At 37.7% G+C, this 13496-nt stretch overlaps 1 protein-coding gene across 1 annotated transcript; it reads right to left on the bottom strand.

Annotated features, from left to right (window-relative positions):
- Positions 1–7073: 7073 nt before the first annotated feature.
- Positions 7074–10618, bottom strand: LOC101010540 (olfactory receptor 5I1-like). The gene has a single exon (XM_021925766.2). It carries the CDS (start codon positions 8876–8878, stop codon positions 7946–7948), a length of 933 nt encoding a protein of 310 aa, XP_021781458.1. The 5' UTR covers positions 8879–10618; the 3' UTR covers positions 7074–7945.
- Between the last annotated feature and the right edge of the window lie 2878 nt (positions 10619–13496).

Genomic DNA, 13496 nt, shown 5'->3' with positions numbered 1-13496 from the left:
GGGTACAGTGGCTCATGCCTATAATCCCAGCACTTTGGGAGGCCGAGGCAGGCAGATCACTTGAGCTTGGGAGTTCAAGACCAGCCTGGGCAACATAGCAAAACCCCATCTCTACAAAAAAAATAAATAAAAAATTATCTGGGTGTGGTGGTGTGTGCCTGTGGCCCCAGCTACTCAGGAGGCTGAGGTGGGATGTTGAGCCTGGGAGGTCAAGGCTGCAGTGAGCTGAGATTGCATCACTGCATTACAGCTTGGGTGACACAGTGAGTACCTGTCTCAAAACAAAACAAAAACACCTAAAGTACTCATTTTATATAAAATGGGCTTCGCTGTCCATTTTTCACATATATATGTAAGACAAAAGGATACTCCTTATTTTTTTACCTTTTCCATTAAAGACGCCAATTTAATTGTCTTCATGCATTACCAAGACTGTATGTAGTCTTGGTTTGATTTGTTGTTTGTTTTTATTGATTATTTTATTTCATTTTAAAAATTGATAAATATAGGAGAAAATTTAAGATAAGAATTTGTACTTCAAGTGTGGCTGACAAGGGTTCACATCTGTATGTGAACTATCAGTCACTCTCAGTTACATGTTAGCTGTGTGACCTTAGTTTACTTAACATTGTGAAGTCTCAGTTTCCTCATTTCTTTAACATGTGTTTAATATGGGCATTATAAGATTAAAGCTACAAATCTTTGTCTCTAAGTATAAATGTAGATTATATTATGTCAGCGTTTATGTGTGTTATATGTTATATATGTTATGTTATATATAACATGTGTTATATGTTATATATTCATATATGTTTTATGTTATATATACACATATATACACACACATATAAACTTCCTTGATTAATCTCAGGGATTAGATATATATCAAGGATATTTATCTGTCTATCTATCTGTCTATCTATCTCCCCAACGTTGGTCAAGGGAGTTTCTAAGAACATACTGGGCCCGCTCTCAGGTACTAACCTCCTAGTACCGAAAGAAACGATGGAATTCTTCGAGCATCTTGTTATGAAACAGTCTGCAGGCACCATCTTCTTCTGTCCGCTTTACAGCCTGCTCACCCAGTTGGTCACACTACAGTTACCAATCCTAGCGTCGGGTCATATTTCTAGCTGGCTGCCAGCTACCTTAGGGCTTCTTTCTTCCGATCCTGGCTAGAGCTGAGTAGAGGTTTCTTCATGGCTACCCGTGCCGGCTGCACCATTCCCATGTTTAGGTCAGAAGACTGAAACTATACTATTGATTTAAGTCCCAGACCCCACAATCCCAAGAAGTCAGTTTAGATAATTAATCTCAGAGTACCTCATTTTGTGTTATGCTGTGAAATTTTATCCAAAGGGCTGTGGCTGACATGCCACGTGTAGATACAAAGGAATCAGTATCTATTCATTGTGATGAACCCATGCACTTAAAACATTTCCTATTCAGTGTTTAGGATGAAGCACATGGTTCTTATTAATTTCAGGATGCTATTCCAGGCTTCACGATTGAAAGCGTACATTGGCCAGAGTTCTACCTCACCAGTGTTCTGTATAAACAAATCCCTTCTTGTTTTAAAAATCCATCCCGCTGCAGCGCATGAAACTCTGTTCTAGATTTACAACCCAGCAAACACTTTCACTGTCAGAGGCTTTCCTCTCTAGTTTATCCCTCTATCCCACTATTCATCCTAACCGTTGAGTTTAACACTGTTTTCACACTTTCCAGCCATAACTTCCATCTAGATTATACCCCAGTAGTCAACTAACTTCTCTCCCACCATCTGTAGGCTCTGGCTCTCGTCCCTAGCTCTGAGAGAATAGCTTACCTCAGAAATTTTAGCTGTTCGCTTGCCAATCAAGAGATTTCAGACTCAACATATTCTAGAGAAAAACTTTCATGAACCAAGTTTTAATTTATTCAATGTTCAAAAACTGTCTTTTAAAAAACCATCACACTTAAAAATGTCTTGTGATAATTACAGCACCACTCCAGAGGATGAACTAAAAATATTGCAAGAAACATAAATGGTTTCTTCACATTGGAGGCATGTGATCTAAACTTAAAAAAAATCAATATTACACATATTTATTTCATAAAAATTCACTCAGAATCTACAGTGGGGAAGAAACTATGATAAAGAGGCAAGGTATCAAATAATGAATGAGAATTAATGAATAATTTTGGTAGAGGGATAGAACACAGGCACGAAAACTGCACAGTAAGATAGAAAATAATGAGTCTTAAAAAGAGAAGCATATCAAATGTCCTAGTGAGAATTAGAATACAAATTCTCATCTGAAATTGAAGAGAGATTAAGAAAACAAAATTGCCTATGGATTAATATATAAGGAAGGCTTTTTAGATTGAGGAGGATTTAAACAGCTAAGATACAGTGTGCCTATATTTACATGAAAATCAAAATTAACTGATAAACAGTCCCAGTGAACTTCATTTATTTTCTGTCATGGGAAAATAATTATACTATGCCAATTGTTTATTCATTATTGGGAATAATTGAGATAAAAGTATAGCCGGTCTTTTTCCTTAGTTCAGCTGAGAGCTTATCACACAACCATGAAAAATTAGGCTTGCAGGCGATTTGAAGGGTGAGAATAATAGAATTTATTGGGCAAAAAGGAAAAAAGGCGGAATAGGGACTCTCTGTAAAGCCAGAGTTCCTGCTGGTCTAGGCTTCCCCCCTCACAGTTTGAATTCCAGGTTCCACCCAGAAAGAGGAGGGGTCAGGCGCCTCCCCACTGCAAATGGCATGGACATCTGTGGTTCCACCTCATTGTGCATTCTTCCCAGTACATAGGCCCATTGGAATTTTGCCAGGGACCCCCTCCCACCTGGTTGTCTCATTCCTCCCTCTAAGAAAGTACATCTAACTGCCCTTAGAATGAGGATAAGGATAAGGATGAAGACTGATGTTTACTGCTTCCTGCTGACAGGGGGCGGTGTTCTGTGGAAACAGTAGTCAGAGTTTCCTCAGAGGCCTATTTGAGGGTTTCCAGCATGAGGGGCCATTGTCAGAGGTTTCGGTTGCATAACCGTTTGGACTTTGATGACCCGAAGGCAAGAAGAGACCAACCAAGTTAATAGAAAACATGTATCAAAACAAAACAAGGGGGAGGTAAGGACAGTTCAAAAATCCCGAGGCCTTTTACTAGTTTGGATAAGTAGAGGGAGGCCAAAAGCCCAACCGGTTATAAATAAATAAATAAATGAATAAATAAATAAGTAAAACTTCACCCTTTTGCTGACATGTTGGGCTTCTGGGTTCCCTTCCCCTGAGCCCAGTCCTAAGCCAACCAGCTTGAAGTTTGAGAAATTAATTCTTTCCAGTTTGGAGGATGCATCTGAGGGGAGTATCCCACAGTATGGAGACACAATTACCTATCTGTGAAGAGAGAACCAAGGAGGAGAAAGAAAAAAATAAGGCATTTTGGGCAATTTTTTTTTCCAAAGGAGTCCCATGGGTTCAGGATGCATTCGAAAAGAGTCCAGACTCAAGATGAATGCTACCAATCTAGAAAGAGGGGAGTACGCATCCCTGGTGCCTTTCTATCCCTAGCAGATACTCAGGGTATGTGAGGGAGAGAGGGAAGAGTCTCCTCTTTCTCTCTTCCGTCCTTTCATCCCTAAGTCCTGGCGACCTTGGCAGGTGCCGCCATAGGTGTTGAAGTGCTTGCACCCATGAAGCAGGGGGACTACAGGGTGGGAACTATCCACTGTATCCACATACATCCTATCTTTCCTGCTTTCAGTAGCCTTGGAGTTCCCTAGACCTCATTTATGCCCTGGATACCAATGTGTCCTTTATCCCTGAAATGGGAAGCTTGGCTTAATTGGCAGGAATTTGTTATTGTCTGGCTCTGGATCCCTTAGATCCAGTTTTCCTTCCAAGGGCTTTGACCCAAAGCTTGTAATTGAGTTTGGGACAAAGATGTGTCTCAGCGGGGTTGCATGAACTCCTTATCATATGCCAAATGCTAAGGTCAAACTGTGGGACTGAGCCCTCTTCCAACAAGGGAGAGAAAAGGATGCCTTGTGACACACCCAATTAACTGGTGGCTAAAGTTATGCTTGCTAGGGTTTGGGGACATGGTGCTTGGTTTTGCTTAGCTCCCTTGGTCTTACTTTCCCAAAAGAAAACCTCCAAGTGATGAGCGTCTCATTTATTCCCATCACCTGGCAGGATTTGTAGGATACTTGTTCAGAATTAGAATGTTGATTCATATTTTTACATTACCCAAGTCTTTTATTCTTTCTGGCAACCGGAGATTGCTGGTTGGTTCACAGGAAAATGCAGGATTTGTCTGAAATGTAGCCAAAAACTTAAAAACAACTAATAAGTTTGGAATTTAAAGACAAATGTATGATAAGTTTTGGAACATAGTTTCTCTCTATATACAGTCCTCCTTTTTTTGTTAAAAACACAAATTACAGTAGTACTGAGTTGTTTGCAAAATAGACTTTAGTCTTGCACTTGGTCTGATAATTTGCATAAAGCACAGCAAGAATGATTATTTCTACATAGTCCTTTTGAATTGGCTGTGATGAACTCTGCTCCACAAGGAATCTCAGGTAAGACCTTTTAAAGCCAAGCTCAGCCATGAGTTTGTATCCTCAAATACTTGTGAGTTGGGTGATCCTCTTCTCTTAAAGTTCCAAGAAAAAATTATAGCTCCTAGGCTTGTTAGAAAGTTACATTCTCTACTGACCATAGGTCAGGGACACTGTACAGGGACTGTGTAAATGGGGGCATGGGGTCAGTCTCAAATGAGGCTTTTACCAGCTCTGCAAGTCAAGATTGACTCCTTAAAGGGAAGCATACCCTTCCAGTGAAAGCTTTGGTAAAATAACCAGTTTCTCCAATTGTGTCCTCTTTCCAAAGAAAAATGGATTATTATTGCACTGATGTAACTATATTGCCGTAAAATAAGAATACTCACAGATAGTTTCCAAATTCTAGAGAAACCAGGCAGAGAGAAACAAACATGCTCCAAATCTTGATCACAGGATATATATATATACACACCTTACTCAGTTATTAAAAGTCATAAATACTTCAAAATAAGTTTCCTTGATTCTGAAAAACAAAACATGAATCAGCAATGTTCCAAGCAAAAATTAAAAGATTGCTTCAGTTTTCTGAGTTCAGTCCATTTAGTTAACTCTTGTTTTGCTTGATATTCACGAACATTTCAGCTCTTCATGAACCCTGTACATTTTCTATTACTCCAATATCACATTCTCCACAGTTATCAGAAACTTATATTTGAAAGCATGAGAACTTGTCAGAGTTCTACAACTTATTATAAACCATCTTTTAAAAAGGATTAAAATATGACAACAATAGTCTGTGAATAAAAAAATGTCCAGAGTAGTTACAGTTAGAAACATGATTGACAAAGAAGTTTGGTTATACCTCTGGTTTACAATAACTTAGCAACCTTAATTATGATTGACAGCATATACTCAGGCATTAGAATTTTGGAAATCTCATACAATTTTGGAACATATATTGGCATTATTCACAAAAATAAAACCTAAAGGAGACTGAACATCATTTTGACAATCCCATGTACCTAAACATGTGAAATAACCCTGTTTACCTCTCTTTTCTGAACACTCCAGGGGACCTCTGAAGTATCTGAAAAACCAAGTGTCAGGAAAGACAATTTTGAAACCGAAGTTTGATTTTGGGAAGGGTGTTACACATTTGAGGTTTAAAACACTTGATGTTATGAAATAGAATTCCAGATTACCATACATTATTTATTTTGCCAAAATGATGACTCAGAACTTTTAAAGAAGCAAAAACCTTTCATACACCTTTACGAATTTTGCTAAAGAGTAGGTTAGTGCCTTAGGAATACCTTGTTGTGCTTTTATTTCAATACTTAATTTACAGAAAAACCATGTAGTACCCTTTTGAATTTAGTTAAGATGTTCACACAGAGAACCTTAAGAATATCTTCTTGCCTTAAGAATACCTTATTGTGATTTTATTTCAATGCTTAATTTACAGGAAAACCATGTAATGCCCTTTTGAATTTAGGTTGATATGTTCACACAGAGAACCTCCTCTGCAAGGTTAATTTCCATAATCCTTCCACCACTTGTTTGAACCTTCAGCTTTATCTTACCCAATTTAAAGCAATCCTTTAACCCTAGACAAAAATTTACATTTCCATGCTTTTTATAACCTTTTACTAAAAAACACATTTTACCGTTCTTACACACCTTGTATGTAAATTTATTTCCCATAGTCTCAAATGACATGTTATAATGGTAACTCCTAGCAATTTTTAATTTTAATGTAAAACCTGGTAAGTTGTTTTAATTGTGTGCTAAGGCAGTCAAGTTTTGATTCCCAGCATTATTAAGGGCTTGGTTAGTTCCATCTGTCCCCAGACCTTACCAATGTGAAGCTGGCAAGTTCAATAGCTCTCAAAACCCCAAAAGCAGTTTATAACCTCAAAACACTTACCAAAGCTTGCATCTGACCTGCATATTTTAGCCCACCTGTTTATATTTTAATGACACCTGCATTTTACCAATAATCTTTAAGGCTGTTTTTATTTCTCAAAGATTAAAGTCACATGAACTGAAAGGTACCACAGCTTTTATCTTCCCTTTAAAAAATACTTGATCCAAGTACGTGTCTTCTTTTAGGCCAAATTAATTAGAGCTCTTTTTACAGACATCATAACACAACACAAACACAGACAGGCAGAAGAAAACCAGTCCCCACAAGATCCTTTTTCACAACCAAACCTTACAGAGAATAAACACAGGGATCCTTATCATTCCTAGCCTAGCAAAACGTCTTCTAAAAGAAAAAAGAAAAAAAAAATTCAAAGTTAACTGCTGATGGGTGGATAAAAATGCCCGGGTAAAAAACCTCTTATTCTCTTGCCAGATGTTCCTCCACCAGGCAGAGAAGCTTAAGCTTAATTGCTGTCCAATGGAATTGAACCCCAGTGCGTACGGGAAACAGCAGTGCAGGGCCCTTGGCCCATGCATCCCAGCCCCCAGCAGGGAGGGGAGAGCAGGGAGCGGAGAGCGGGGAGGGGAGAGCGGGGAGGAAAGCAGGGAGCCACCGTTGCAGGTCCTCCAGAAAAAGGAAGGAAAAGGACCTGGAGCCTGGAGGTCAAATTTCCTGACCCCCAGGAGCGATGCGGGTGGCGGCACAGTTTCCCCTTCTTTCAGAAGTCCAAGGATGAAAAGCCTTAGAAAGGACGGTGAGAGGTTTGAGTCTCCATTTCACTCACTGCTTATCAAGCCCCCACGATGTGCACCAAGAATATTGCGAGACTTTTTCCTTAGTTCAGCTAACAGCTGGGTCCTTATGACACGGCCACGAAAAGGCTTGCAGATTATTTGAAGGGTGCTCATAATGGGATTTACTGTGCAAAAAGGGGAAAAAGAGGGAACAGGGACTCTATGCAAGGCTAGAGTTCATGCTAGTGCAGGCTTTCCGCTTCACAGATTAAATTCCAGATTCCACCCAGGAAGAGGAGTGGCCAGGCTCCTCCCCACCGCAAACACCTTGAACTTCTGTGGCTCTAGCTCAGTGCACACTTCTCCCTGTACCTAGGCCCATTAGAGTTTTGGCAGGGAGCTCTTCCCACATGGCTGTCTCAAAAGCTTGTGGTGGAAAGAGAAAGGGAGTAAGAATATGAGGTATAGGAAATTAAGTGTAAGGTAAATCTTCCACTGAAACAAATATTTGAAATTTCGACTTTAAAATAACAGATGTAATATAAGTGACATGAGAGGGCCAACCTCTAAGGTTAGGCTTTCGCCCTATTCCGTGGTTGAGGATTCATTACCCACAGATACGGAGAACATTCATATTAAACTGACTTTTCCAACAATTAGAACCAAGTCAAAGAGTAGGTGTTGTTGAAATGGTGTCAGGCCCGGTTTCATCTTAAGAAAGCAATTTTCGGCCAATCACTTTTCTAAAAGCATTTTTGACATCTTTGTTCCTTAGACTGTAAATTAGAGGGTTCAACATAGGTATAATCAAAGTATAGAACACAGAGGTCACTTTGTCAATATCCAGTGAATGACCAGTGCTGGGGCGCAAATAAATGAAGATCAAGGTACCATGATAAATAGTGACCACAGTGAGGTGGGAAGCACAAGTGGAGAACCCTTTTCTTCTTCCCTCCACAGAACCTGTTCTAAGAATAGCTGCCATAATGAAGACATAAGAAAGGAAAACTGTTAGAAGACAGATTGCTTCCACAAAACTAGCAAAGACCACCAGAATGATGTCATGCATGTAAGTGTCAGTGCAGGACAGAGAGAAGAGTGGGGAGATATCACAGAAGAAATGGTTAACGTCTCTGGAGCAGAATGACAGATGGAAAGTGTTCGTGGTATGAATAATCGAGCTCATAGTGCCCCCCAAAAATGCTCCAATTGCAAGCTGGCAACAAACCTTCTTGGACATAATCACCGTATAGAGCAGTGGGTTGCAGATTGCTATGTACCGGTCATAAGCCATGGCAGCCAAGAGGAAAGATTCTGTGTCAACCAAAGAGCAGAAAAAATATAACTGTGCAACACAGCCATTGTAAGAAATGGCCTTCTTTTCAGAAACCAAGTTCACAAGTAATTTGGGGGCAATGACAGAAGAGTAGCATGCATCTATGAAGGACAACATGCAGAGGAAAAAGTACATAGGATTGTGCAAGTGGGAACTGATTGTGATTAATAAAATCATTCCAAGGTTCCCCATCAGAGTAACAGAGTAGATGGTAAAAAATACTGCAAAAAGGAGACTCTGAAGTTCCAGATGGTCACTGAATCCCAGGAGAAAGAACTCAGTCTTCACAGTGCCATTCTCCGGCTCCATTATCTGCAGTGCGTCTGGATTTCTGGAGCTGCCACAGAGTGACAAAACAAATGTTAATAATAACCTGGACACTTGCAAAATTAAAAAAAAAAAAAGAAAACAAAAAGGTCAAAATGAGTAAAACAGTGATTCTAAAACCACTTAGGCACCCTGATACAACTAGGCATATCTATAGGTAATGTAGTGTAATGCATCCGTTTTCAATTATTTTTTAATTAAACCAGTAAGTTACCTCCTCTATTCCTTAATGCTATTGCTTTCTACGTTAAATTGCACTGCTATCAAGCCAGTTGCTAAACTCTAAACTCAGCCTTCATTCTTAATTTCTTCAACTCTTTCATCTACCACTAATGTTCAGAGATAGTGGCTAACCATCTTGTCATGGCAAACCCTAAATAAATGGCCTCTACGCCTGTCTATATTGTCTTTGTTTATTTCTACCACATACTTGTTGCTGTTCCAGATGAAGCCTTGTGGGTAGAGGAACAGAAGCTCTATATTTCTGACCTGGAGGTGTGGCATCCTCTCTGAGGAGTAAACGAAATCCTTAGGGTTGTTTAACGACCAGTGATCAAAAGAGCAAAGATTCTGAATTCGTTATTTCAGTGACTGAGTCCTAGCTTTGTTGCTGAGTAGCTCTGTTATTCAGTAGCTGTAAAACCTTACACGAATCACTCACTTAGTTTCAGTTTCATCAACTATAATATGACAATGATAGTACCTTTCTCATCAATCATAAGTGTCACATGCATTTCCTTCCATAGCCTCAATATCCTCACCATCTTGTTCATTAATTGTTATAACGTAGCAAGAGAGCAATTCTGGATCAATCCAGAAGTGTGTGTGTGTGTGTGTATCTGGAATCCAACCTATGGAAGGAGTAAAACTACATAAATCTTCATGTTTCCAAATACACCATACACCATATTCATCCCGGTATGTACATTAATGATAGCAAGGACTATTTCCAGGTTCTTCGTAGTGAAAAAGTATTAAAACTTGAATATGCTTACCTATGTAACCCTCTGAGTTATCTCAGCTTTGACTGTCCTTGCTCTAGTTTGCAACTCTGAATTTTATTAATAGATAAGTAACAGCAAGGCAAACACTTGTGCACACACATGCAGATTTTGTCTAGTGAAGAGACAACTGATTTCCCTCCAGTTGATACTATGGCTTTTGGAATTCTTTTTATTACCAATTATATCAATCTAGTTAATGTTCTTTCTGATTATGATAAAAAGGGGTTTGATTAGGTTTTTTGAGACAAAAATCCTAATTTTGTAGACTGAAGTGAGAATGTGTAAACCAGTGAAGATGCCTATAAAGAAACATTGCAATGAAACAAGGGAAACTAAAGGGAAGTAGATTTCAGGTAATATTTTTACAGATACAATTGACATAAATACCATGATATGCTAGATGTTTATGACTTTTAGTAATAGTATAGGTATTTTAATTGACAAAACACAGTTGAAGGGATTAACCTCAGAGAGGAGGGGCACATTCTCCCTACAGATGAAAGGAAGAAAGGGAGTAACTGATGAATTCCATGTTTATACTGTAACTTTGTGAGTGAGTGTGTATTTATTTTCTATTCTTTATTTTTCTCTGTAAAATATAAACTATTTTTTAGCAATGAGAAGAAAGTGGTAGAATGAGGCCTTAGAATAGTGAATATTTGAAATAACTATTATATTAGGGAGACAGTTGTGTAATATGAAATATTAAAGCATAATTATATATGTATATATAAAAATAAGCATACAGAATTTAAAAATATGACTTATACAAATATAAAATGAGCATGTTCCACAATTTTACTTAATTATTTTATCATAATCAAAAATAACATTCTAGCTTTCAGACCCAAAGATTTTTCAACATGTAACACACTTTATTTCTCCATATCATGTGGTAGACCTCTCCTTTCTTCTTAAAATTTTCTTCTCCCCTTTCTTCTTGATCTTTCCTTTCTTCTTAAAATGTCTACCTCTTGTGGCTTCTATACACCTATCTTGATTTCTCTCCTAATCTCAACATGCCCCTATTCAGCCTCCTTCACGTGCAGTAGCAATGTCTTAGGACTTTCCTCCTCACCATGCATATTCTCTGTAGTTAATTCTATGCATTTTCTTAAAAATACAATCTGTACAGTGATCGTTTTCATATATCCAATCCAAAATCATCTGTCCATCTCAAAGTTGGCTTCCAAATAGGGACATGTACATTTCAGCATGTCTAAAGTAAAGTTTAATTGATATCACCTCCTACAACTTATGCCTAATCTGTGATCACTATCTTTGCATACATCTTTACCACCTACACTCCTGGTCCAAGGAAGAAGCCTCCCCCTAGCTAAAACATAACCAAGATCCACTGATTCACTTTGGAAAATGTGGAAACTGTGCAATATCTCTGCTTTATTATGACTGACATTGCATTATTTAACATCACTCCTTTTCCCCCATTTGAACCTCTTAATTGGCCTCATTCCTCTAGTCTCTCCCCCAACCTACATCCAAACATGCTACAAAATCTATATGAATGCCACTATACGGTTATCTGTACAAAATATATTTCAGTCATGCTGCCTTCTTGCTTAAACCCTTAAATTATTATCTGTTTCCTACAAACTTGCATGTAAAAATGTCAGATTTGACATGTATTCTCAATTTTATTTCATATTCTCCATCCCAGAACCCAATCTAACAAGAGAACTAAAATCTTAAATCTCCTGTCTTTTCCTGCCCAATTTGTGGCAAGTTTTTGATATAACTAAATATCCATATTAAAATTTTATGTATATTTATAGTTAATAAGCAGAAAATTACTATTTGAGAAGTTATTCTCTGGGTATAGATAATGAAATGTAAATGTGAGAACCTTGGATTCTGGATTATTACTCAATGTTTATTTTTCTACCTTCTGTTTCCAGCCAGCTAAATTAGATGAGGTCTGGGTAAGTGTGGTACACCTGGCATTAACAATTTGAATTTGTAATTCTCAAAGTTCCTTTAATTATAATTTAACTCTCAAAGATCTTTAAAATATGTTAAGGATTCATTGTTTCTCTATTTCATAAGAAAGGAATTGATAATTGCAAGACATTTAATGAACCCAGGTTTACATAGCTTTACACTGAAAGACCCAGGGCTAAGGATTAGAATTCCTGTATCACTGGGCTAGTGCACTCTCTAATAAATCTTGCCTCCCAGAGATTTAAATGAGGGAGAGATGGCAGAGTTGAAAAAGAAGATTAAGTTTATGATATCATCTCCTAAAAAAAATCAATGGGCTAAATTTAATATCGGGGTATTTGTTTAAACATTAGTTAAAATGGGTTTGATGTATGTGCTACAACAGAAAAATTTACATATTATGACACAGAAACAGAGGCAGTAGGATGTGGTGAGTAAAAGCAAGGTCCCTGGCTCTACCATTTAAATTTGTGTGACTTTAGGTAAATTTTCAATAATCCCCTGGTCTTCATTTTCTGACATGCAAATTGCATATTATGGTAGAACTTGCCTACAGGGTCATGTCCATGATTAAAAGAGCTAATATTAAATGATGATTAAATACCTAATATAGTAAGGTATTTTAAAGAGTGCTTTTCACACAGCAAATTTCAATAAATATTAACTACAATTATTCCAACATTGGGACAAGTTTGTGCTTCACTAAAAACTAATATTTATTATTTTTTGAGCAATCAGGATTCCCTCTTATGCTTTAAAAAGGGGACTTAATAGGAGAAAGCAAGCATCATTGAGCTACCAGTCAACTCTTTGGATTTCTCCTTTATTGAAATACATGTGGTTTCCATCTTAGAAAATATCAACTCTGAAAGAGTGGAAGCCCATCTATTCCTGTCTACACATGTGAGAGAAGAGACTCTGAACTGACCAAGGAGCAGAGCAATGGCCACTGCTGCGAAGGCAAAGGAAAGACACAATTGCATCCTGTGACTAGTGAATGAATGTTCAATCAAAGTGCCTCTGTGTTGTGCAATCCTCTATTTTGGTACTTCTGAAGACTCACAGTTAAAAAGTAGGCATCACTACATTCCAGTGTGGGCAACAGAACAAGACTTCATCTCAAAACAAAACAAAAAAGCAAAAACAACCTCCCTCCTCAAAAAAAAAAAAGAAAAAAAAAAACCAGCCATCAAGTAAAGAGACTTATTTTTAGGGATAATGCTTAAATAAACTGAGAATGTAGACCATCGGAGAAAAGCCCTCTTTGATGAAAATGTTTTTCTACCCCAAACTCTTATTTCTGATCACAGAATTAAATTTACAGAATTAAATTCAACAAAGAAATAAATTTATATAACTAATACAACTTATAATAATTTTTCAAAAATGTTATAGACTTCAAGACTGAAAGAAACTTAAAGAATTCAAAATTAAATATTAATGCTAAATGGAAAAATGGAAGCAAAACATGACCACAGGGATCCAAAGATTAAGAAGATTCAAACAATGAGCCAAACCAGGTGTTCTTCTATGGAATAGGCAGGTGGGAATGGAAGTTTCTGAAAGAGCTCAGCAAAATGGCATACTATTATGTAGGTAATCTGTATTCATTCATGGTCTTTTTAACTTTTTATTTC

Source organism: Papio anubis, chromosome 12, assembly GCF_008728515.1.
Source record: "Papio anubis isolate 15944 chromosome 12, Panubis1.0, whole genome shotgun sequence".
NCBI classification, from domain to species: Eukaryota; Metazoa; Chordata; class Mammalia; order Primates; family Cercopithecidae; genus Papio; species Papio anubis.
This window is presented reverse-complemented; position numbering and strand designations above follow the sequence as displayed.